Genomic DNA, 26,166 nt, shown 5'->3' with positions numbered 1-26,166 from the left:
TCAGCCCTGATTGAACTTTATGCTTCCTGGGCTCAATCCTGGTCTGATCATATAAAATACATACATATCAAGAGCTCACCATATATATACTAAAAAGAACGATTAGATAGATAGATAGATAGATAGATAGATAGATAGATAGATAGCAAAATCAGTAAATGATCAAGTCCCATTATAAATAATGGGGCAGTAAAATGTTATCCCTTCTATAAAATGTTAAATCGAAGGTTTGAGTTTTGAAAGTTTAAAAAAATATTTTCAAATCATGAAGGGTTGAATCCACTGGCACAGAATTTATGGACACAAAGCATCAACTGTATTGTATAGTTACTTAAAGTTTATCCAGACTGATTGAAATGTCCTAGATTTTGTTCCTGTTCTTTTACACTGTGTTAAAATAGACCAACCTGGGTAGCCAGTAGAAAAGTCTCTGGAGTATACATCTCCAAAATAAAATCTGAAAGAACAGGATCTGGGAGTTTCTGGGCTTTATAATCAGATTGGCTGCACTATGGTTGAGATATGCTATAAGTTCTTTTGAATTTGCACTTTTAAAAAAAAGTGCAAAAGAAAACATATTGCAGATTTCGGGGGGGGGGGTATTTTAAAAGGCATGCTGCAATATATGTCATGCCACCCATAGAAAATAACAAAAATCTTTATTGCTGGATATTTGAATCTCATTTCATTGGGAGGTAGGTATATATTACTTAGCCTTTTGCACTTCCTTTTAGGTGCATTTTTTTGCAAATATCACAAGAGTGAAAGTCTGGGACTTCTGACAAAACTAACTTCCACTTTTTAAGTGCCCTCTGCTAAAATCCACTTGTTTTCATTGGTATTTCCAAGCTCCTCCCAGCTTTACAGATGTGAAATGAAATGTGACTTAGAACTGGTAAAACAAAGTTATTAAGAGCAGATCTTAGAAGGCATACAGATGTCTCCACTTTTCCTGTTTATTTCTTCAGCAGCCACACAGAGACAGCACCGACACTGCTTCATACAAGTGCAGAAGATGTTTTTGAAGGAATGAGCTTCGTTTTGTTATTTTAAATTTTGTGAGAGAACTAGAAATCTATTCTTTCTTAGATTGCACCTACCTGACTGGAAGTGGTTCTGGTTTCTTGTAAGCAACTGAGTTTCTCTGACTGGATCAAGGTATATTTTAGTCTCAGATTTGTGTTCTGGTGATAAACTGGATTTTGCTGGTGCTACTTCATCTTAATCAGCAGACTGATGTCATCTTGAACTAAAGTATATTGCAATGTCAGTTGACAAAATTGAGATGGACATTTTCTCTTCAGAAGAAGTGGATGGCAGGTGTGATTCCCAGCCAGATGTTAGTAAGACCAAATTCAGAAGTCCTCATGTGGATTGGTATAAGCACGAACTTCATTCTTCAGTATCTTTACCCAGTGGTAAGCCTCAATTTCCATTCATATTTTGGGTGCCAATTTTATATCTCATAGGGGAATGATATGTACAGCAAAATATGATGACAAGTTTTAGTTTTGGGCATCAGTATAGAAAAGGGCAGATCAATTCTCTTGGCCGGGATGCCCCATCCAATTGTAGCAGATTTTAGATGCTAGCAACTTCTATTTTGTTAAATGACACTGGGAGAGATTGCAGTTCAGAATATTCATCAATCTAGTACAAATTTCAATTCTAATTGAATGAGAAATATTTAGCTAAAATCTTCTCCATCATGTAAAATGCACAGCATTTACACTGGTAGATACTGTTCTTCTTGAGGCCACTATATACAGATGTTAAACATTTATCTTTTATAGCTTGTCTTCATCCATACAATGCACCTAAATGAAGGAGTACAGAAAAAGTAGAGTTGTTGGTGACAAAACATGGAGATGCATGCTTTTGGAATTTCATGTATTTTCCAATAAGATGCCAAAACAGCAGGCATTTCTCAAGTTGTCTGTGGAATGAGACATGCTCTTTGGCTTCCTTACATAATAGTGTGAACAATCATTCCAGAATGGGCAACATATGCTTCTCAAATGAGCTGGACTGAAACTCCCATGAATTATGGGATCATGCTGACTTGGGTAGATAAAGTTCCAGAACATCTGAGAGGCAACTGGTTTCCCTTCTATGCCCCAATACAATTTTAATCAGATTGCAAAGATATGGTTAGGCTATCATAAACCTTGGAACAAGTTAGAATATTAGCTCACGTTTTAAATGAGCTTAATGTTCTGGCTTCTTCCAGAGTTGGTAGTGATCATAGCTTCCCAGTTTAGGTAAGGAAGATTTTATTAGACTCAATACTTTGCCATGCTTTCTTTTTCTGGAGTGTGTAACCTATTGCATGATGCATGTCATATCCCAATAATTCACAGGAGATGTCTGTAACTGACTTACTTTTGCACTTGATGTATAATCACTTGTTACCTCAGGAAATACAAGCAAACTAAGCATACCACACCTGAATGTAAACATGCCTCTTCTTTCATCTAGTGGAATGAAGAACAAACCTAGAGAAATGGGATAAAAATCGAAAGTATAGTTAGCATTTACTTAAGGAAATTATTTGGAAATATTAGATGCAGTTGAAATGAATGACTCTGGGTTTGGTGTAGATTGTCACTTATCTTCTCAACCTATTAAATATATTTTTACAATTCTGTAGGTAGAATGAATACATCATCAAAACAAAGTCACAATATGCAATAAAAAAGGTCCAAGATTTTCATGAAATATGATTTGAATTTCTATGCATAACTGAACATTTATAAATAATAACGAGGCCAAGAACTTTCTATTGTGTTCTACATTGTAGAACTTTACATATGCAGTATGCCCCTTGTATCCACTGATCTGGTATCTATTGTTTCATTTATCCCTGTCCAACAAAAATGTTTTCTCTAGGCATCATCTAGGCCCTCAATCACAACATATGGTACTCTTGGGTCAGAAGTCCTTCATTTCAATAGCGTTTACTATCATCTGTGTTTTCAGTGTTCACACAAAGTCTGGGAATGTACCCTACATGGGAACATAAGTGGTACTGTACTTAGGCTAAGGAATGCTCCTAGTGAATTGTGAAGATGTCTGTCAGGGCACTGGCAAGAGTGTCTCATCAGTCCCATTGTACATAATTGTGCATCAGTTCCAATGTGCATTGGTTTGTTGTCCATCAGTATCATTGCACATTGTCACTTTGCTGGCTCTTCTATTAAGTAACATCATGACAGTCTATTTCTCAGAAATCCATTTGCAAATACCTGTTGAAAATTTACATAGAAATGTAAAACTTTAGAAGATGACTATTCAGTATGCTACATAGGTATTTTACATAAAGCTCCATGGAATTATGCAATATAGTGACAGCATTATTTTTAATTTCAATTACATTTGGCCTACCCATAGTTTTTAAAGTGTGCTGTACCATTGAGGATGCTTATGTTATTATTTTATTGTCTTGTTGTTTTTAAATTGCTTGTATTGTTGTTGTTACTGCTTGTATTGCTGTACTTTGGGCTCGGCCTCATGTAAGCCGCACCAAGTCCCTTGGGGAGATGGTAGCGGGGTATAAATAAAGTGTTGTTGTTGTTATTATTATTATTATTATTACTATTATATATTAATATTATGAATGCTGAAGACATAGCAAAACCAGCAGAATTTAAACAACTTTCTTAAGGCACTCCTTCTTAATGTATTAAAAGATGACCATGTATATTTTGATGATTTTGGTGGTTGTTGAGTTCAAATTACAAATAAGAGATTCTAGATTCATGACATTTACTTGTTTGTTTACTCATTCATTGTGTATCAATGCATGGCAAGGAGTTGGACTAGATGGTTCTTGTTACTCCTTTCACTAGTAAGATTCTACTAAACTCTCTCTTTAATATTACTGGCTGCAATGAGTTTTGTATTTTGCTGCATTGCAACACTCCATCAGGTGACAGGTTCCGTTTGACACTGATTGACTAATTGTTTGATTTAAATATTTCTGATGTTATTATTGTTATATGACTACAAGTTGTTTCTAGTTTATGGTGATCCTAAGGTAAAGATATTATGCAGTTTCTTGGCATGATTTGTTCAGAAGTGCTTTGCATTTGTCTTCCTATAATGTTGAGAGAGGGTGAATTGCCCAAGAGGTTTCCATGGCTTCTCCTAGGATCTCTTCACACAAGGCTTTTTTGTGCCCTTTTTTCTTCTTTTAGATGGAGCCTGCCAAGTGTCATCAGATGATGTTGGCTTGGCTCTACCCACACTCCTTCTGAAGTGGAGGGGAAGCATGTTTTTTTGGTAGCTCCAATGAAGCTACCTGCACTTTCCTCTCCTTTTCCCCATATGATGGGGGAAAGGGTGATGGGGCAATGCGCATTGCCACCCTTTCTGCCATATGATGGGGACAAGGACAGTGACCAACACACCTTGTCCCATTCCCACCATATTATTGGGAAAGGAGGGAAGGTGCATGGGGAGTCATGAGCTTTCCCACACACCTTCCCTTTCACCAGTGACTTCTAGCAAAACAGTATGTCTACAGGGGCTGTGTGAAGAGGTCCCAATTATTCATCCATTTTATTTCAATTAAAATTCCTTAGTACACAGGAATGCTTAATTTTACTGCAAGTGACTGAAAAGAGTAGGGCCTAAAAGAACAGGACTCTAGGTCAGTGGTTCTCAACCTTTGGTCCTCTAGGTGTTTTGGACTTCCAACTCCCAGAATTTCTGGCAGTTGGCCAAGTTGGCTGGACCTTCTTGAAGTCCCAAACATCTGGACAACCAAAGGTTAAGAACCACTGCTCTAGGTACATCCTTCTCTGCATATGTGCTCATGGGGTAAGGTATGTATCTATGTAATTATATTACCTAATCATCTGAACATATTATCTGGATGAATTTAACCAGAGGTTGGATGCTTGTGTCTTTGGAGTGGTTTTGGTTTACTTCCATATTAATGTAAGTAAGAAAGGAAGGAAGGAAGGAAGGAAGTAACGAAGGAGTGAAGGAGTGAAGGCAGCCCTTTTCAATTCTATGAGTAATATATTTTTATCCAACTTGGAAGGTGAAAGAATAGCAGATATACTTCCTTATATGTGACTTTGCAAGTAACTTAGCAACAGTGTGGAACCTGTTGAAGAATGTGGTTCCTTCTGACTGAATTCCTGTGAGAGACAAGTTGAAATTATTATCAATTTTTTGTGTCAGGACTTTATCCTAATCAAATCCTGAGAGCTGCTTTCCATTTCAAAATGGCACCACATTTCTCTTTCTGAGGTTTCAAAGTAGGAAGAAAGTAATTTGTTATATATGTTGCTATGGTTTAGCTAAGGTCTGAATGAATCATTGTAAGCAAATTCTTCCTGGCATTCAGAATATTGTCTCCTAGGAAAATATTCCACACACAGAGCTATCACCATTGATAAAAATAGGATTTTGTTACAGCAGCCAAAACATTAGCCCTTATTTTCTTGGTACATGGATTGTTCCCAGGCAGCATTCAGATACCACGTTAACTACAGTGAGAACACATTGAAATATTGTGACCTTGTCACGTGGCTGCCAGAGGTGCTCCGCTTTGTTGAGGGGCATGGGGAACCTTGTGCCCCACACCCCATATCGCCTACATTTAGGGCAATCAGAGAGGGGAAGTGTGAATGTCCATGGAGCACACAGCTTCTCTCCCCTTCCATGCATTCCAACGGCAAAATAGGAGCCCTTCCATGTTGATATGGCAGCAGTATGTGCCGTTTCTGGCCCCCTTCACCCACGAAGCCAGGCCAGTGTCATCTGATGGGAGCTGGAGGGCTTCATGGGTGACCTGGGCTAAACCATCACATACCACCAATTTTAGCCCCATGTGAAGAGGTTGTTGGTCTCATTTGACCCATTTCTGGATAGTGCCAGTTTACACTCAGTCTTTGGAGAATATTTATTGTCAACACTGCTCAAAGATCTTGGGCATGATTGCTATTTATTTTATATTCAGGTATGCAAGCCTGGAGCAAACATGAATATTTCAAACATAACATCCTCTTATTAATGTAATTGAAAATGTAGATTGATAAGTTCTCATAATTTCAATGTGATTTTTTTTCAAGGAAAGCTTCATGCACAGCATGCATGTCTATTCATGTTTGATGACATGACACATTTTAAAAGTGGCTCTTAGGTTCTGAAATTTGAGAAGTATTCCAGCTTCCCAAATCTGGGTGACTTAATTTACAAAATATGAAAATATGTATTATACTATGGAAATGAAATACATTGTCCAAACCTTCGTCTTATGAAAATTAAGCACATTAATTATTGCTCTATTATTCTGCTATGATTAAGCCTGAATCATCTATCTATCTATCTATCTATCTATCCATGTATCTATCTATATGTTAACATTGATCTAAAATTTCTATAGAGTGTAATAGGGTACTAGACTTGGAACAAACACATCCCCTATTCAGATCCCTGCTTAGTCACAAATCTTCTTGCATGATCTATAACCAGTCACCTTAATCTGTTTTACAATAATTTTTAAAGACTAAATGGGGAGAAACCATGGAGAGGTCCGTGCATTGCTAGGGAGACCCCCTCCCCCAACAAATGATACCCTCATTTTTGGTTCAAAGGAGAAAGTGCAGAGTAAAGTGAGGGCAAATAACTGAAATTGGGTGAGGGATATCTGATTTGTTGAGATACACATAAAATATTTAACTGGAAAAAATCTAGTTAACTCTCTTTGACCCTTTCAATTTTTCATCACGTTAGACTGTGGTAAAACATGAAACATTAGTAAAAATGTCCTGGCGTTAAAAGCTGTTTGACAGTTGAAAATATTGCCTCGAATTGTGTTTTTTCTCTCTCTCCCATATTTTACTTCTGGTTCTCCCCAATACAAGTCCCTCTGATGCCTTCACAATCCCACCCATCCCAAACCCATCATAGTATTTTCATTTAGTCCTGTATTTCAGGACCAATATAGAAGCAGTATAGGAGAGCAAAAATCCCACGTTTCTTGATACAGTGGGAGTGAGAACGGCAGGCATTAGTGCAAATTAGTCTGATTATGCAAATTAATCTATTTTGCACATTACCTAAATCACTTTAATTATGCAAATTCAAAACATTAATGGTTGATGTTTTTTCTCCACTATGTTTCAACTTTCATACTATTTTTACAGGTACAACTGATAGGAGGGGATCTTTAAGTGTTAGACTTAGAACAAAGAAACCCTGCTCTCTGCTTGGTTGTGGAATGTATTAGATGGCTTTCAGCCTCTTGGCAACCCTGCAATCCTGTATTATTTTGCACATACCAGTCACTCTCCTGTACCTCATACTCCTTCCCTTGCCTTACTTTGTGCTCTTACAAGGTGTCCCTAACTTATTGTTTGCACTCCATCACTTGTATGGCTCACTTGACTTTTCCTCCTACTTAGTTACACTTACCCTTACTCCCCCCCCCCCCATCTCATAAGTGTTCCTCTTTCTTGTTTCCTGCACTCTACCACTTTCATTTACCCTCCCTTACTTCCTTCTGCATTCCTTGCCTTCTCCCATCTCCTCCTTTTCCTCTAATAGCATGCCATTCAGCACCCAAGGGGCCTTGGAAGATAGAATGCAACTTGCATTTTCTTAAGACATATAACCAAGATGAATAATACTGCCCAATCTAATCTGTTGCAGCAAAAAATAAGAATCCATTTGTATTATTATGCTAATAGTTTTATTGTGGCACTGTGGTACTTAACCTATTTTTCCCAGATATTTTTTTCTTTTGCCTCCCCCTTATTTATTTATATGGCTCTGTTCTATTGTTTTCTATATTGGAAACTTGGTAAAATAGTCTTTGTTATTTTCACAGACAGGTAAGGCTTTTTCTTAAAATTGCTACATTTACCCAGGGAGAGTTTCAGTCAACGGCATAAATCACTAGGAAGTGAGCTGTGTTTTTCCTTTCATTGGCTAAACAATGAAAGTCAGTAGCAGTAGCAGACTTGTTTCTCAAAAAATAATAAGGCGGCATCTTTTGCCTTATATCTCATCTTCCAGGCTGGAGACTTAATAATAAACTGTCTGGAATTGCAGTCTTGGCTAATCAGCACTGGGTTGATGTCTAGAATGGGTAAAATCCAACCAACTGGGTAATATAGCAACCCTGCAATAACTGTTCAAAGGAAACAGCAGCAGATTTGCCTCAAAATTTATTCTGTGAGAGTTGAATGTCTTTTGATTTTGACAGACAGATTTGTTGGATGGGATTGTAGTTACTGGTTGTTATCAACTATTTGAGATTCTTTCATAGTATCTATTTTAGATATTGTCAATAACATTGTTGCTTTTAGAATTCTTGTAAACATTTATTTTTGTGGTTTTGTCAAGTAAACAGTTTTAACTATCCTTGTTTTAATCAAATATTCTAAACTATTTTTATTTCTAATAAGCTATTATTGGAAATTTGGCCACTTTGCTCTGTGTCCTAGTCTCTGAAGCAAGAGAAAGGAAGCTTGCTTAATTTGCAACACAACATGCTTTCATATATTTAAGCCTAACTATCATATTGGCTCTTAATTTTGCAGGCTGAACATACCTAGTTCCCTAAGCCAATCCTCATAGGATATGGCTCCCCCTTTTAAAAACATTTTCATCACCCTCCTTTGAATATATTCCAGCTTGTCAATATCTTTCTTCAGTTGTGATGACCAGAACTGGACACATGTGAAGTCTGACCAAAACAGATAAGAAAGGTATTATACTTTCTCGCAATCGTGATACTGTATCTCTTTTAATGCAGCCTAGAAGTGCATTGGCTGCTGCATCACACTATTGACTCATGTTAAGCTTGTAGTGTACTAAGACTCCAAGATCCTTTTCACAAGGCTGTTGTCAAGCTGGTTGTTAGCCATCTTATATCTGTTCATTTCAACAAAAAAAATTCTGCCTAGATGTAGTACCATACATCTTCCCCTGTTGAAATTCATTTTGGCCCAGTTCTCTAATCTGTTAAGGAAATTTTGGATTCTGATTCTATTCTATCTCTCCCAATTTCATGTTATCTCCACATTTGATGGGCATTCCCTCTATTCCATCATCCAAATAATTTATAAAGATTTTGAAGAGCACTGGGTCCAGGAAAAGAACTCTGTGGCACTCCACAAGGTGCTTCTCTCCAGAATGAAGAGGACCAATTGGTAAGCTTGGTTAGTCAGCCAATTAGAAATTAGAAATAGGAGTACTGTCTAGCCCACATTTTACTAGGTTCTGAGGACCTTGTCAAAGGTCTTAATTAGTTTGTATGTATTACTGTTTATTCATTCTCACTTAACGTCAGCTACCTGGAGACCTGTACACAGTAAAAAGGGGGTTCTATAGAATTATTTTACATGAATAAATACATCTGTACAATCAAGTAAATCATATAAATTATGTAAATAGTGATGATAGTACAGTTACTCAGGGCTTGATAGACTGAAATTGTATGCCTAAGATAAACTCTTTGCTACCACTTCATTACAATTTTTATTTCTGGCCCTGTAGATGCCCTCAATCTATTCTCTGTAGCCACATGCCTTTTTGATCTTTATTAATAGTGCTTATACCGTAGCTCTCCATTTTGAACATTTAGTATAATTTATTTCAGTAGAGACAAAGTGATATGGCTGAGAGATAGGAACTGATACCAATTATAGCTTCCTGAATACTATTAACACATTGAGTGTTGAAGGGATGGAGGACTTCTCAAGTCACAGTTCATGATTTTAAACACAGCAATAGCTGTCAAAATACAGTTAACCTTCTGCATCCTATGGTCTCCATGTAATTGCATGTAAACAACTTGAGAACTATACTCAAGTCTGCTACAAATATACACTCCCATTCTATATGCATATTTTTACAATTAATGCCCCAGATGCTATTTCCTGTTTATTTTTGTACTATTATAATACTACGTTGCTCCTCTGTTTGCTTTTCATGCTACTAAAATCCATGTGGTTTTTAATAACTATTACAACTTGAGATACCTGATGCAATTATGATCAATAATCAGAAAAGTTTCTGCTTTCCACCAAAGAAAAATTTAATCAGAAGCACAAGGCCCAGTTCAAAGCTGCCAGGAGAAATAATTGTATATTGGAGTTTCAAAGTAGAATATAACTTATTAGCAGGGTCTGACCTCTGAATTCTGTGCTACTTGTTTCATTATTTCTGATAGGTAACAGGATAACTATAGATGTCTTATGGAATTGCTGTCATTTGTAATTCTGACTTTATCTGGAAGCTGAAATAGAAGTGTAATGTTCAATTAGTGTCACATCGCAGCAATAAGAACCCTTAGCATGAACCATAAAGTGAAGAGACAACCCTCTATCCATGCCCATAAATGTAAGATGGTGTCATTTTTAGAAATGAAAAGTCTATCTTCTGAGACTCTTCACACTGAAAGGTGGCATCTTGGTACAAATTGTCACCAAGAGCATGGACAAAGCTGGGAATTGATTGGCTGGTAAGTGAAATTATCATTACTTTAAAAATGATGTCAATTTTCAAAGTCTGTATGTCCTATCTTTTGAAATTGCCTATATGCACAATTTCATATATTGGTTGTCTGTCTGACTTTCTGTCTTTCTTCAGTGTCTGAGGGATTTGCATCATTTAAGCTTCCTAGTTTCCCTTCTCTAATAATAAAAATAAGAATAATACCAATAGTGGTTGGTGCTCTTGGAGGCATTCCAAGAAGCACTGAAAAGCACTTGAAAAGTCTTAATTTGGGAAGAATATCAATCCACATGCTGCAGAAGGCAGCACTTCTCAGAACTATGCACATTCTATGAAAACACATCTAAAATACCTTTTAAAAAGTATAGAAAAGTGCTATTTGGCATGTTTCCTAAAAAGTCAAGAAAAGCTGATTAAGTTATAGATGCATTTTTACTGGTCACTTTCTTCATCGGAAATACAAAATTATTACTGAACAACCAGCAATCTAACAGGGCATTCATTATTGCCATATGTAATTTGATCATAAAATGAACTTGTTAACACATTTTCATTGTCAGCCAACCAATTTTCATTAGTTTGTTCTAGCTTTGATCCAAATGCCAAAAAAAGGGGGCACCCTCCATGGCCATTTGTTAAGTTGTGTTTGTTGCTATGTGCCTTCAAGTTGTTTCTTGCTTATAACAACCCTAGGCAAAGCTATCATTGGGTTTTCTTGTCAATATTTGTGTGTGTGTGTTTCTTTCTTTTTTGGGGGGGGGGTGCCTTTTGCCTTTCTCTGAGTCTGACAGACTATGACTTGCCTTGTTGATTTCCATTGCTAGGTGAGATTCATAGTCCAATGCTCAAATCTCTACACCATATGAGCTCTTTTTAAGCTGTACTTACGTTTTGTACTAGGTTCCACCTCTGCATCCACATTTGGTTTCTACCTGGATCACCCCAGACTCTCCCTGGATTTCTATTACTTGGGTCATCTTAGTTCTGTGAATAATAAAAAGACCTCTTCTGGTGAAGTCTTTTATTTGAATAAATGGAACCCAGTTTTCAGTATTTAAAATAGTGTTCCTTTGTACATGTAATACATTTTTTTGGATATGCAGGATACAAGAAAGGCATTGATGTGTGCGATATGTGTAGGATACCCAGTATGTGTTCAAGAAACATGACCTAGGAGCAGGAATGACTAACACTGGAATTGTACAGGAAGCATAAGAAGGCTAGATTTTGCCCTTGATAAACACCAAAAATAAAAAATACATAAAATAAAAGTAGGTGTCTGTCATCTGATGGGATCTGGTGGGCTCCATCCAGGAACTATGTGTGAAGTGTCCTACAATGGGTAAGAAAGCCCATGTGATGAAGTCATATGAAATCCCCAATATAGTTTTCTAGAATCTATATATATATAAATGCTCATGTCGTAATGAGTGGCTTAAAAACAAAAGAACCGCTGGGCCAATACCCACCAAATTTGCCAACAAAACTCCTCACCATACAAGGTGTGACCAACAATTATAAAAATTAGGAAAACATCGAAAACAACTTATAAATCCTTAATAAAAGGAGAAGCCATCACAGCGCATGCGTGCAGCTGTGGGGGGTGCGCACGTGCATGTAAGAGTTCCTCCATCGTCTCGCAGTGGAACTTGTGGCGGCAATAGCTGCTGGGCCTCCTGGAGCCAGCCACAGCTCCACCAAAATTCACCATCTGAAACATCAGCCTGACCAACGGAGACAGAGGGGCCTCTTCCTATTCACTTCTTCAATGCCTCTTCGAGCCTCAACTGAGGGAGCAGAAGCAGGAGGAGCTTCTCCACTCCATGCTTGGCCCGCCTTTCCCAGGAGCAATTGCAGGCAGAGAGGACTTCTCCCCCTCCTCCCTGGCTGTTTCGGGGCCTGACATCCTCCGTCCCTCCTACTCTCCGTTCCCCCCAAGAGGTCTCCCCGAGGCCCAGCACCAAGCCCCACTGGCCCTTTCGTGCCGCACGCCTCCCTTCCCGAGCCCCGGCACCTTCCTGGGCAGGTGGGCCTCTTTCATTCCCCCCCCCCCCAGCTTCCCCATAGCCCATGGGGCAGCCAGAGTGCTGTGATCCTTCCTTCCTTCCCTTATCTTCTGTTTTTCCTCCCTCCCCTCCCTTTCGTTTCCTTTCCTTTCCTTCTTCCCCTTCTGTTTTTCCTAACTCCTTCCCACCCTTCCCTTTCTTTATTTTCTTCCTTCCTTCCCTTCTTCCCCTTATCCCTCTGTCTTTCCTTCCTTCCTTCCTTTACTTTATTTTCTGATCTTTCCTCCCTCTCTCCCTTCCCTTCCCTTCCCTTCTTTCCCCTTCTGTCCTACCTTTCCTTTCCATTCTCCCCTTCTTTCTCTTATCTTCTGCCTTCCTTCCTTCCCTCCCTTCTTTCCCCTTCTGTCCTACGTTGGGTGAAAGAGTGAAGGGCCCGTGCCCCCCCCCCCCGCCCCCACAAGCAACTCGCAAATGTCAAGGTCTTCCCCAAACTCCACTGTGTACCAATTTTGCCATATTGAGTTTTCTTCCGAAGTTTGGTCCAGATTCATCTTTGTTTTCATTCACAGTGCTCTCCAGATGTAAGTGGATTGCTATTATTATTGTTTATATATTTATTATTATTATTATTATTAACCCGAGGCTGCCTATCTGTCAGGAGTGGTTAGATTGTGCTTCTCCCATTTGCCAAAAGGGGCTGGACTGGATGGCCCCTTCAGGTCTCTTCCTATGCTAGCATTCTTTCATTATTATTATTATTATTATTATTATTATTATTATGAGGTTGAATGGCCATCTCTCGGGAGTGTTTAGATTGTGGTTTTCCCTTATGCCAAAGGGGGCTGGACTAGATTGCCCCTGGAGATCTCTTCCTCTCCATTATTATTATTATTATTATTATTATTATTATTATTATTAAACTGAGGCTGGCCATCTGTCAGGAGTGGTTAGATTGTGCTTTTCCCATTTGCCAGAGGGGGCTGGACTGGATGACCCTTGGAGGTCTATTCCTACCTGAAAAACCTACAGCAACTCAGTGATTCCAGCCATGCTCTGTGCATAATGACTACCTTAAAAACAAAAGAACCAATGAACGAAATCACACCAAATTTTCCAACAAAACATCTCACAACACAAGGAGTGGCCATCACACAAAAAATTATGATTTCTCATTTGAGAGTTGTAGTTGCTGGGATTTATAGTTCACCTACAATCAAAGAGCATTCTGAACTCCACCAATGATGGAATTGAACCAAACTTGGCACACAGGCCTCCCATGACCAACAGAAAACACTAGAAGGGTTTGCTGAGCATTGACCTTGAGTTTGGGAGTTGTAGCTCACCTACATCTAGAGAGCACTGTGAACTCAAACAATGATGGATCTGGACCAAACATAGCACAAATACTCAATATGCCCAAATATAAACACAGATGGAGTTTGGGGGAAATAGACCTTGACATTTGGGAGTTGTAGTCACTGGGATTCACAGTTCACCTACAATCAAAAAGCATTCTGAACCCCATGAACGACAGAATCCGGGCAGACTTCCCACATAGAACCCCCACAACCAACAGAAAATACTTAAGGCCATCCAATCCAACTCCCTTCATCAGGGCAAGAAAATGTCATCAAACCCCTCCTGACAAAGAGCCATCCAGCCATTGATTAGATAGATAGATAGATAGATAGATAGATAGATAGATAGATAGATAGATGATTCACAAACAGAGGGATATAGTATCATAGATTTGAAAGGGACCCTTAAAGAAGGACAATGATATGTTGCATGTTTCAGAGTGGGCAAACCAGACATTCTCCACATCAACACTGACAAAGACACAGCAAGAAATACTGTTTACTCACAAGCATAATTATATATATTAGAAACCAACTCTTTCTCATTACTTTATTTCCCAGATCAACAGACTGGGCCACAGCAACGCGTGGCAGGGGACAGCTAGTTTTAGATATGCATGATGAAATAAGGTAGAGGTATACCTCAGTTAATGAAGTAGAGGTGTGCATGGGTATTACTTTTTTAATAGAAATTTTGGTGCAAAGGTAAAAAAAATACAGTGATACCTTCACTTGACTGTTTAATTCATTCTATGACTGAGCTCTTAACTCAAAACACTTTAATCCCAAAGTGAATTTTCCCATTCTAATGCATTGAAATGCCATTAATCCATTCTGGTCCCACCCCCACCCCATTTTTGTTACGTATTTCTAAATAAGAACATGTTCTTTATAATAACAAATAATTAATAAATGCACATTCACAAATGGCAGCTGCATAAAGTTGTGGCAAGGAAGCACATTTGAGGCAACAAAATATGTGTTGGCCAGTGTAGCAGCAAAGCAAAACCTGGATGTTCACAAAGAACAATAAAAAAAAAAAAAGAAAGATCTGGGTTGTTGTAGGTTTTTTCGGGCTATAAAGAAAGATCAACTTTAAAATGGCAGAAGCACAAAGTTGTCGTACAATGGTAAAAGCACAAAGTTGTGGCAAGAAAGCACAAAGCACAAAGGAAGAGGCAGGAGCATGATTTTCTTCTTACTGTACTCATTCCAGCCACCCTCCCTCTCTTGCTCTCTCTCCTTCCCTCTCTTCATGAAGCAAAACATGCCAGGAATGAAAACCACACAAAATCAATTAGTCGAAAGTTCCTCAAAGCAGACAAAAGCAAATCAGACAGCAATCTCGCAAAGTGCACAAGAGCATGAGGCACGAAGCACAGAGGCTGCTCCTTTGAATCCCTAAAGCCCTGTATTCTCACGCTAGCACTCCCTCTGGCACCAGCTCTTAACTCAAAATGCTGCTCTTATGTCAAAGTGAAACTTGAGCTGAGCAACTTGGGCTGAGTTTAATGTTAACTCAAAATGTTCTTAAGTTGGGATGCTCTTAAGTAGAGGTTCTACTGTATCATGGAAAGAATGGGGATAGGTTCCTACATCATAAAGAAGGAAGAACATTTCAACAAAAAAAATTATTCAAAACTAACAGTAGACAAATGTGATATGTAACAATCAAATCCGGTAAATCATGGGTATTTGTGTTTGTGGTTATGCGTGTTTCTATTGAACCTTCCAGAGACTATTTGAAAGCTTCTCCTGAAATGCATCTAGAGATGATTGTTCTTTCTTTCAGCAACCTTGACTTATGTTCCAAATTTTCATTTTGGTGGTGAAACATACAGATCTATGTGGGGTAGCACGGAGTTAGGCTGATTCACTTTCTCTCTTCCCCTCTGTTTTGCTGTTCATAGCTGCTCAGTAAGGGATTCTATCAATATTATGTTGCCCTTATTTTGCCTGAAGCAGGCAGGCACATACAACTCAACAAAGATCAGATGAGGAATATCCCATTCTTTCTCAGATCAAGTTTTATTGCATTCTTTACTGCAGACACACTGCTGCAACCCAGCAACTGAAAGTCTGTGTTTCTCCAGTCCTTCATCACTCTCCCAATGCCAATGCTATTTAAAATAAACTTTCAAGGAGACATAGGAAAAGGGGAAAAAAGAAGAACACAAGAGGGACTGGGTAGGCAGCAAAAAAACTTTGCAAAAAGAAGCTTTTTTGTCTGAAACTTTAACTGAAATATGCTCATGATGTTTGGTGTTGACTACTGTTTTTTTTAAAAAAAGAAGAGAGATTTTTTCCCCTTTACTTAAACATATATGGAGAGACTACATTGCCAGTGAATAATTCAAAGCATACACAGAGGTTTAAGGGACTCACTCAGTGACCTCTGACCCCAAGGTTCATGACTTATATCCTTGCATGGCTGAAACAGATGGAAACTAGGCTGGATATAGAAGTTTAATGTTTCCCAAAGGCACAGTTTCTCTTGCATGTGCTTCCTCCCTCTAATGAGCTATTTACTTTTAAGTTAGGGACAGAGGCTGTTCCACAAATCTAAGTCTATTTAAAGGAAAACTGTGCAGTGATTTATGACTAGACAGCAACAGGCAGCTGCATTTTATACTAAGGCCTGATATCTTTCCTAGAGGACTCTCTATAAGGGCACTGAAGGGAAGCTTTTCTATGTGTAAAATTCTCTGGCAGATTCACACATGATTCTCTATTTTAATTGTTTTGCAGCTAATGAAGTGTGGCAAAAGTACATGCTAGCTGGAAAAGTATTAGACTTGTAGTCCAACATTTTTTTCCAAGCCGTTTTCCATGAAAGTCAATACATGCCTTGACTCAGATTCCTCTTATCCAGTCTATCTTTTGTGATTCCACCAGCAAAAGTAACTTCATAATTTTGTTCTGTTTATGGTAAGCACCTATAAGAGGAACTGCTTTGCAGTATATGCTAAAAACCAATGCACTGAGACAGCTAAAGAAAGGACAGAAAAAAGAAAGAAAATAATAAACCTGAAATATCTAAAAGGATGTTTTTTACCCAGTCTTATCTTTGTAAGGCTTCTTTTTCTTCTATAGTGAATGGAGTGCTAACCAAGAATATTATTACAATTTAAAGGTCAATTCTCTGTTACTAAAAGAAACAGAAAAAAATGTTCAAGACATGTGTCAGAAGTGTTTTTGTAAAACCAGTGCTGATTTAGAACTGATACCCACAGGCTAACAAAGAAATTGTTGTTGTTTTTTTAAGTCAGGAGCTACTTGAGAAACTGCAAGTCGCTTCTGGTGTGAGAGAATTGGCTGTCTGCAAGGATGTTGCCCAGGGGATGGCTGGATGTTTTGATGTTTTGTCATCCTTGTGTGAGGCTTCTTTCATGATCCCGCATGGGGAGCCGGAGCTGACAGAGGGAAATAATCCATTGGGTGCATCTATACTGTTGAATTGATGCAGTTTGACACTAATTTAACTGTCAGGACCCAAATGCTATGGAATCATGAGAGTTGTTGTTCAATGAGGCCCCAGCTGTCTTTGATAAAGAAAGTTAAATACCTTGTAAAACTACAGCTCTCGTGGCCCCAAAGCATTGTGTTGCCCAACTGCATTAATTTGACAATGTAGATGAACCCATAGAGGCTATAAATTCATAATTGTCATGTAGTCCAGCAAGATGTTTAAATGGATATCTTCCACAAATATTTTAATTTTTCATTTCATAAAGTTCCACATGAAAAGAATTTGGTGCTGTTCCATTATCTGGGCAGAGGCTACTAGAGCACGTTATAGAGAGAAAGATAGTCCATTTTAGGAGGGGAGGGTTGAAGGAGGAAAACATTTTCCCCTGTTTTCCTGTTAATCTCCCTACATATGTGCCCTTTGTCCCTCACTGCGGAAAAACATGCAGATCAAGAATAGGCCACCTACTTATCCACCACCAAGAAACTACACTTGGAGGACCATCATCCTCCGGCTATGAGGAATCGCCTAAGGAAGTAAGTTCCCATCATGGAAATAACTCTTGATTATGATATGGGATTGTTAATTATGTCAAAAGTCTGATAGATTACTATATGGTAAAGGGTTTTTCCCCCCAAGGTCCAGTTAAAAATGCTGGGAACATAAGGTGAACTCATCTGCCTTCCCCCTTTTTCTAACATGCTTAGTAACAAATTAGGGAAACAGATTATGTATCTTTTTGGTTGTAGGCATATAGCTCCAGTAGGATTGGTTGGAGTAAAATTCCATCCCTTCTCAGCTAAAGATTCAAAGCATTGTTTATTGCAGAAATGCTGCAAAGCCTGTCTTTCTCTAGCCTTCCTTCACCATTCTGATGCTGCTAAAATATTTCAGCTGGACAGAGGGCAAGGAGAAAAAGGGAGCTGGGTGGGTGTAAAAGAAATTGTAAAAAAGGATTAGCTTCCTCACAAGCCTTGTTAAGTGAGGGTGCATCTACACTTTAGAATTGATGCAGCCGAACACCACTTCAACTGTCATGGCTCAATCTTATGCAATCATGGGAGTTCTAGTTTGACGAGGCGCCAGCATTCTTTGGTAGAGAATGCTAAAGATCTTGTAAAACTAGAACTCCCAAGATTCCTTAGTATTGAGCCATAGCAGTTAACATATTTTTAAACTGCATTAATTGTACAGTATAGATGCTGCCTGAGATAGTCTTATATTGCTCTAGGCAATTGTGACACATGATGACCTCTAATCTACAACAGCTTTGATAACACAGGGCAAAGCGTTATCTTAACTTTTACATAAAACACAGGGCAGTTTTACATAGACACTAAAATGGGCATCCCAGAAGCCAATTTGAGCCAACTTGATGACCCAAAAAGCACTCCTTCGGCTGCCTCAGCAGTCACCCAGCTCCCCTCCCCCCGACCCAGCATCCTTCCCAAGCCACTGAATCCAATAGAAGACTTGTTGATTCCCAAGAAAGTGTTCATGTAACTGCTGTAGCCAGCCTATGTCCCCGAGCCATCTGAGCCTGGGAAATGCTGGATGGCTATCAAGACAGTTGCAGCTAATTCTACATCCTGCAATCTGGATTGTTTCTAACTCGGAGAAGAGCCCAAATCCAGCTTCAGGATTTGAGTTTACCTCCAAGTTACATACTTTAACTTGGAGTGGGGTGGAGAATAGTGTTTCAAGTCTTTGTCCCCGGTCAATGTGGATCAGCCATGTGCAGCATTTAGCTACCATTGGGCTGATCACATTACACACTGACCTAAGTGGTTAGTGTTGATGAGGCCACAATGGCCTTGATCCATCTACATTTAATCATTACTAGTGAGGGAACGAATACTTTTATTCATTTTCAGGTTGAAAAATGGAATTACAAAATAGCTGAGAAACCTTATCAGGCATAATAATAGACCAGCAAGAATTTTGCATAGTTTTCTCTTAATATTGCACACATACTATTCTGTAGAGTAAAACATTTTTGGTACAAACTTCCTTCATTTTCTGTTTTCCAATTGAGAAAACACCACTTCCTGTGAACAAAATAAAGACTTGTGTGTATAAGAGAAAATATCTCTCTCCCTCCCCCCCCCCCCCCTCTCTGCAGAACAATTCTTGAACAATACTTGGGGATGTTCAAATGGAGGCAGACTACTGCAGAGGAATGTTTGTTTTCTCATACAGCAGGAAAAGTACTGCAGCAGCTAAACTATTTCAATTATTAATCTTTGCATGCGATGATGAAATAGTTGAGAATTTCCATCCCTAGCCATCCCTCAATTCCAATGAAATCTACAGAGCATGTTATTCATAAATGAAATACTGCTATTTTCATAGGGTTTTGTGGCTCCACTATGTGCAAGCTTACTCCGACCCCACTGAGAACACTAATATTTATTCATAAGAAACTGTGTACAAGACTGCAGCCTTTGCATAAAGGTCTACTCTATTGGGAACAATTTGTTTCAGCAGAGCTTGTTCACACAGTCAGCTGCCTGTCATCAAGTGTTCAGTGATCAACAGCAAAGAAATATACAGGCATTACATAGTTATCATTTCTCTAGAGTTCTCATTGTGTTCTCCCAGGGTGAGCTAGTACTTAGATTATTCTGAGCACTGGCCCAATACAGATAGTAACTTGGTAATTCATATGCTTGCCCATCATGGACATTTATATCAAAGAAACCAAATGCCGATTGTCTGCAACATATTTTTAATATGTAGAAAAGTTTAGATCCCTTGTTAGCCAGTAAGAGATTTCATCATGAATCACATAATTGGTTCATCCATACAAGTAAATGGTAAAGAATCTCAGACCTAATTCTGATGTATCTTGATAAAAATTAGATATTGTGGTTTGAGGGACATCTGGTCTGGATTGAATTGTGTATTAGCCAAGTTGAGCACCACCTCCTCAAGGGGACTATACACAATTATTAAAGATGGTTCTGAATTCAACACCTTTAAAGAAGATGCAGGCCACTGGAAAAGCACTCTTTTCCAGTTTTAGCCCATTTGCACTCTGCTGGCATGGAGCCAGAAGGGCTAATTCCAGCCAGACTCTATGGGACTCTGTGCTGGCATCTGACTCCTCATAGAAAAAAAGCAGAGGAGCCAAAGAGGAAGCAGGGGACAGTGAGGAAACATAATGGGAAGGGCTATCATAGACCCCGATGGTAGGGAACCCAGTGAGATAGTTCCCTACATTGCCCCATGGTTTCCCCCACTGTCACCTGCTTTACAAAGGACCATCTGATGATGTCCCTTGCTCTGCTTACATGCAGATTATCAAATCTGTAACACGCGTTTAGATTATTGTTCAGGTAACGTGTATACTCTGATAGAGTTACTACCACCACCCAAAGTAATTTGGGAATACTAAAGATGTTGTCCCTGAGGTAAATCCCTTCCTGCCCACCAGCTCTCCCTTTGGCTCCCTGAAATGACTGAGATGTAAAGATGTTAAAAACCACTGGAATTATTCTCACAGAATGAGTCACTACTGAGGCTGCTTAAAAGTTGAACTAGAGAAATGTTTATTAATGTATTTGAACAAACAACTATCTTCTCAAATGAGGCGCATAAGCTTGAATGGTTACAGAGGCACAATATTTGTAATGATTACTTAAATAGGTTTCCTAACTTAGATATGAGCAAGACTCCTCACTCTACCCTGATACAGTAGCAGTGAGTTTCCCAGACAAACCAAACCCGGTTGTCCCCAGAGCAAATAGCTACACTCTAGACCAGGGGTCCTCAAACCTTTTAAACAGAGGGCCAGGTCACAATCCCTCAAACTGTTGGAGGGCCAGATTATAATTTGAAAAAAGCATGAATGAATTCCTATGCTCGCTACACATACTTCTTTGCATGCAAAAAACCACTTAAAACAATACAATAATTAAAATAAAGAACGATTTTAACAAATATAAACTTATTAGTATTTTGATGGGAAGTGTGGGCCAACTTTTGGCTGATGAGAAAGGATTGTTGTTGTTGTTGTTGTGTGTTTTCAAGTCATTTCAGACTTAGGTTGACCCTGAATGAGGGCCGGGTAAATGACCTTGGAGGGCCATATCTGGCCCTCGGGCCTTAGTTTGAGGACCCCTGCTCTAGACAGAGTTCTCTAACAGCTAAACTACTCTGACCCCAGAGAGCAAACCACTTGTGTAACAAATCCAACACAAGCACACAGGCGTCTATTTTGACCCTTTGCTCACCCAAAAATCCGCCTCCCTACCCTATTCCCAAAAATCACCCTCTTCCTTCAAAGCCAAAAATCAATCTACTTTCTTTCTGACAAGCTGACAGTTTTTCCCTCTCAGGGCTAAACTCCTCCCATATCCCTTAACCAATCCAGAGAGAGCTCCAGCTCCTCCTCTCTTCTACTCTTACACTCCCAAGATGTCCGCCTCCCTCGCTTACACTCTCAAAATGGAGGCCTGCTTACTGACATCTCATGCACCTACTTCGGCCTACGAGGTAAGAATCATCACACTGACCAACACACATTTTGTTACCGCAAATATGCTTCCTTGCCATAGTGGCAGGATGGAACCAAGCATTGCCTATCTCTGGACATTTTATACATTATTTGTTAATTATAAAGTACACTTCCTTATTTAAAAACAGGATAGCTTTCAGGGGAATTGATTAAAAGCATATCAATGCATTTCAATGGGAAAACTGCTTTGAGGTAATAATGTTTTGACTTAAGAACACAGTCATGGAACGAATTAAGGTTTCATTATATTGTATTACTGTTAAAAAATTCAACGTTATACACAGTATTAGGAGGACAATTATGAAAGGTGATGTCTAAATAAATAAGCAAATATTTATTAAGTAAATCTGACCTATGGGTTCTATTGTTTGAATAATCATTGTAAGAAATGGAAGAAGGACTGAAATGTGTAAATCCATCATCTTTAAATGAATCTATGTAGGAAGCTCGGCTGTATAAATAAAGAGGAGTCTGAATGATGCTGGAAAAGTCTAAATATTTTTTAAAAGAGAACTTGGCTGCCTGTTAGTCTCCACAAGCAAGCACAAGCAGTATTCTTTTGCTGCTAAATTCCATTCAGTTAGATATCATATAGCATGGAACTAGATATTTATACACATTGTGATAATTAATCTAATATTTATCATATATTCAGTTTCTTTCACAACACCAAAAAACTCCAAAAGGTTGGACCATATCAAGCCATCTGCTGTCTTAAAATGTCTCCCTGTGCTCTCTATATTCTGTAAAGGGAAATAGAATCAAGTCATAGTTTTAACAAGGTGGCATTGAAAAAGATTGTCATAAATGAGCATTGCACTTTATAATTTCTGCTTTATAGCAACATTGTCATGAGGCCAGCTTAAAGAACAAAATGTGGAGTGTAGGGATAAATGGAATGTTCTCAGAATGGAGCAAAGTTAAGTCCTGAAGTTTTTCAAGACTTTGGATTGAGACTATGATATTTCATAAGTGATCTAGAATGAGGAGCTATGAAGAGAGATAGCCACATTTTCAGACGACTTCAAATGATCACCTAGAGGCCATCTAAAAACTCAAAGACTGTATAGAAATTTGGGGGAAATATTCTAAAGTGACTACTCCTTATCCATTTTTCCCTCCTACTAAGTATATTGACCTTAAAAGGCGTGGGGACAGAATAATAAAGGAAGGAGTAAGCATCTCTTGCTTCACATCTTTGCATTCCAATGTTTAATCAAAATTACTCTCCTGTAAACTTAAATCATTAGATCTGGTCTTGCCCCCTCCTCTCTGTAAGAGCTCTTGGAGTGTGATCCTGTTGCCTCCTCTGTCTTCTCTTGACTAAGATGAACATACCCAGTTATTTCAACCTTTCCTTACATGTTTTGTTTTCCATGCATCTAAACCTGCTCCATCTTTTCTCTGAACCTGCTCCAACTTATCTATAGTAAAGGTAAAGATTTCCCCTTGACATTAAGTCTTGTCGTGTCCAACTCTGGGGGAGGTGCTCATCTCAATTTCTAAACCAAAGAGCTGATGTTGTGTGTAGACACCTCCAAGGTCATGTGGCCCACATGACTGCATGGAGTGTCATTATACTTGTCTATATCCTTCTTAAATGAGACCCTAGAACTGAACACAATACACTAAATGAGGTCTAGCATAGAATGTAGTTTTATTGGTTACAGCTGTAAAACTTATCACCTCTGGTGTTTTTGACATGTGGACAACTGGATCATGCTGTGTCCAGGGTGAGCCAATATCCTCACATCCAAAAGACCCTCCACTGTGTGGCCCCCAGGAGGACAGGATGCTCACCAAGCTGATATGCCCTGTTGATACACTGTCAACAAGGCCAACCATCTGGACCATGAAACTGTTTCAGACCTTCCCCCTTTTGTGAGGACCTCCATGGTATTTCCAGGGCTGCTTAGGAGCGCACTAACAGCTCTGGAACAGACTACTTCAGACTGCATCCTGGTGTAGATGCAGTCGGCACCTCACATGTGGCCTAATCCACTGTGGGGGGATATGGGAGAGGGTTTCTGCTCACAAGCATGTAAGGAATATACAATTTCCATACATGCTTGATTGGCACCAACACTAGTGCCAAGTAAAATATAGCTTTTTATTAAAGCCTTCCAGACTGATCAATTTTATCCGTATCAGTATATCTGGTATGGTTTTAAATTGTCTTAACTGATTTTAATTGTATTTTTAATTTGTCAAACTGTTTTTATGTTTTACTCTGTTAACAAGATTTTTTACTGTTATATTATTTGAACTGGTTAAACTCTTTCCTCTGCAGTTCCCATTTCTTTCCAAATCTCAGCTGCTGTGTGATCATCCCTTTCTGCCTAACACTAGTTGTGCCAAATTCAGAGGTAACCATCAACTCATCTTCATAAGCCTGTTCAACACTTAACTAGATTCCACAATCTTTCTATAAAGTCTGGACTGCTGTTTTGTTGGCATGATAAACTGGTTGTTTCTGAAGCAAAGAAAAAAAATCAGGGAAGCCCAAGGTTATAGTTGTTTGTTCCCTGCTAAAAAAGAAAGATTCCTTTGTTTATGTTTAGTTCTTTTCCAGCCTTCCTGGAATGGGACTGGGTTTTAAAAAAAATATCTTTGTGATGAGTGATTTGGAGAATCAAGACTGTTGCAGGGAACCTTTTCAAATACTGCTAAGGATCTTTGATCTTTGATCATGAAGCTTGCTATGAACAAAAACACCTTCCAAAATCAGATACCTTGTAATAATAAAGATTGACTAAAAACAGACAAAATCTCTACATGTCTAGCATTTTTACATTTTGTTTGTTATGTTTCTTTTCAGGTGGGAATTGAATTAACATCCAGATATTGTTGGACTGTCATTCCCAACATCTCTGGTCAGTATAGTCAAGGGTGATATGAGAACTGCAGTCAAATATCTGGGAGGCTGTATGATTCCTGTCCCATGTTGTCAGCTTAATAACCAAAGTGAAATGGATGGGATTAATCTGTATTACTTTGCTGGAGCAAATATTCAGATGGCTTTTCCCCAGAACTCAATGATACCTCAGATGTAAGGGCAGCTATTTAAGACTTCTGTCAATATTGCAAAAAGGGAAAAAATATTGAGATCACTTGTATATTAATGTACATTTATTCAATTTGTGTATTGACTGGTACTATGAATTTATTAAGCTGGTTGAAAAAAAAAACCTTCTAAGGGGTCCTCACAGCTTATACAGACTTTTGCCCACACAGTACTACTCTTCCTACTATGTATATTGCTATAGGTGTATCTCCTGGTGAAGGTGTGGAGATTGGTGACATGAGTCACAATCCTTCCAGATGTTCATGGAGCATAATGCTCCACAGCTTGTTTCTGCCTTCAATGCAAGTCAACATCCCAGTGCTTGTGTCTAGGCAAGTTACATTGAACATGAAGCTGGGAACCCTCTCATTGTGAAAGCCTCCCCTCTTCTATCCTTGACAGCTGAATAACCATAGTTCATTAATAGGAATAGAGGGTCCCATGCAAACCCTTCAGATGATACCTTTAGCCATCACATGGGAGATCCCTTTTATGTCAAGACATCATTTACTTTTACTTTCAAACTAATTGGCAATTTTTTGAGTGATTTACTGCATTTGTCTGACTTGGCCACGGTGGTACACGCTCTTGTCACATCCCGCCTGGATTACTGCAACGCTGCCCTTGAAGACGGCCCGGAAGCTTCAGCTGGTCCAGCGTGCGGCAGCCATGTTACTAACTGGAGCGGGTAGCAGGGAGCACACAACGCCCTTGTTGTCCCAGCTCCACTGGCTGCCGATTTGCTACCGGACCCAATTCAAGGTGCTGGTCTTGGCCTACAAAGCCCTAAACGGTTCCGGCCCAAAATACCTTTCGGACCGCATCTTGGCCTACGAGCCCACGAGGACCTTGAGATCGTCTGGGGAGGCCCTTCTCTCGATCCCGCCTGCGTCACAGGCACGGCTGGCGGGGACAAGGGAGAGGGCCTTCTCGGTGGTGGCCCCCCGGCTGTGGAACACTCTCCCGGCACACATCAGACAGGCGCCCTCCCTCATGTCCTTTCGAAAAAGCCTTAAGACCTGGCTGTTCGAGAGGGCATTTAATTAAGTGCTAAGCAACAACATTACGGTAATGAGAACTGGAATGGTATAAGGAAGATGAGACTGGCTATGATTCTACTAAGAGACGAAGCAGATTTTTATGTAGTTTGTATTTGTCGTATAGTTATATGTTGTTGATACTGGTCTTTGTAACTGTCTTTTTATGTGTACTGTACACCGCCATGAGTCGCCCGTAAGGGCTGAGAATGGCGGTTAATAAGTGCATCAAATAAA

The 26,166-nt window shown here is 39.1% G+C and overlaps 1 protein-coding gene across 2 annotated transcripts in view; it reads left to right on the top strand.

Annotated features, from left to right (window-relative positions):
• Nucleotides 1-952: 952 nt before the first annotated feature.
• The window catches only part of ANO3 (anoctamin 3), a 345,000-nt gene continuing 319,786 nt past the window's right edge, over nt 953-26,166 (top strand). The window contains exon 1 of one of the 2 annotated variants that reach the window (XM_067462700.1): nt 953-1,418. In XM_067462700.1, coding sequence (XP_067318801.1) covers nt 1,265-1,418 — 154 coding nt within the window. In that variant the 5' untranslated portion in view covers nt 953-1,264. The remainder of the gene's footprint in view (nt 1,419-26,166) is intronic. The other variant, XM_067462699.1, reaches the window with a different exon arrangement.

This window comes from Anolis sagrei, chromosome 1 (assembly GCF_037176765.1).
Source record: "Anolis sagrei isolate rAnoSag1 chromosome 1, rAnoSag1.mat, whole genome shotgun sequence".
Taxonomy (NCBI): domain Eukaryota; kingdom Metazoa; phylum Chordata; class Lepidosauria; order Squamata; family Dactyloidae; genus Anolis; species Anolis sagrei.
Note: the sequence above shows the minus strand (reverse complement) of the source record. Positions and strands in the feature narration are given on the sequence as shown.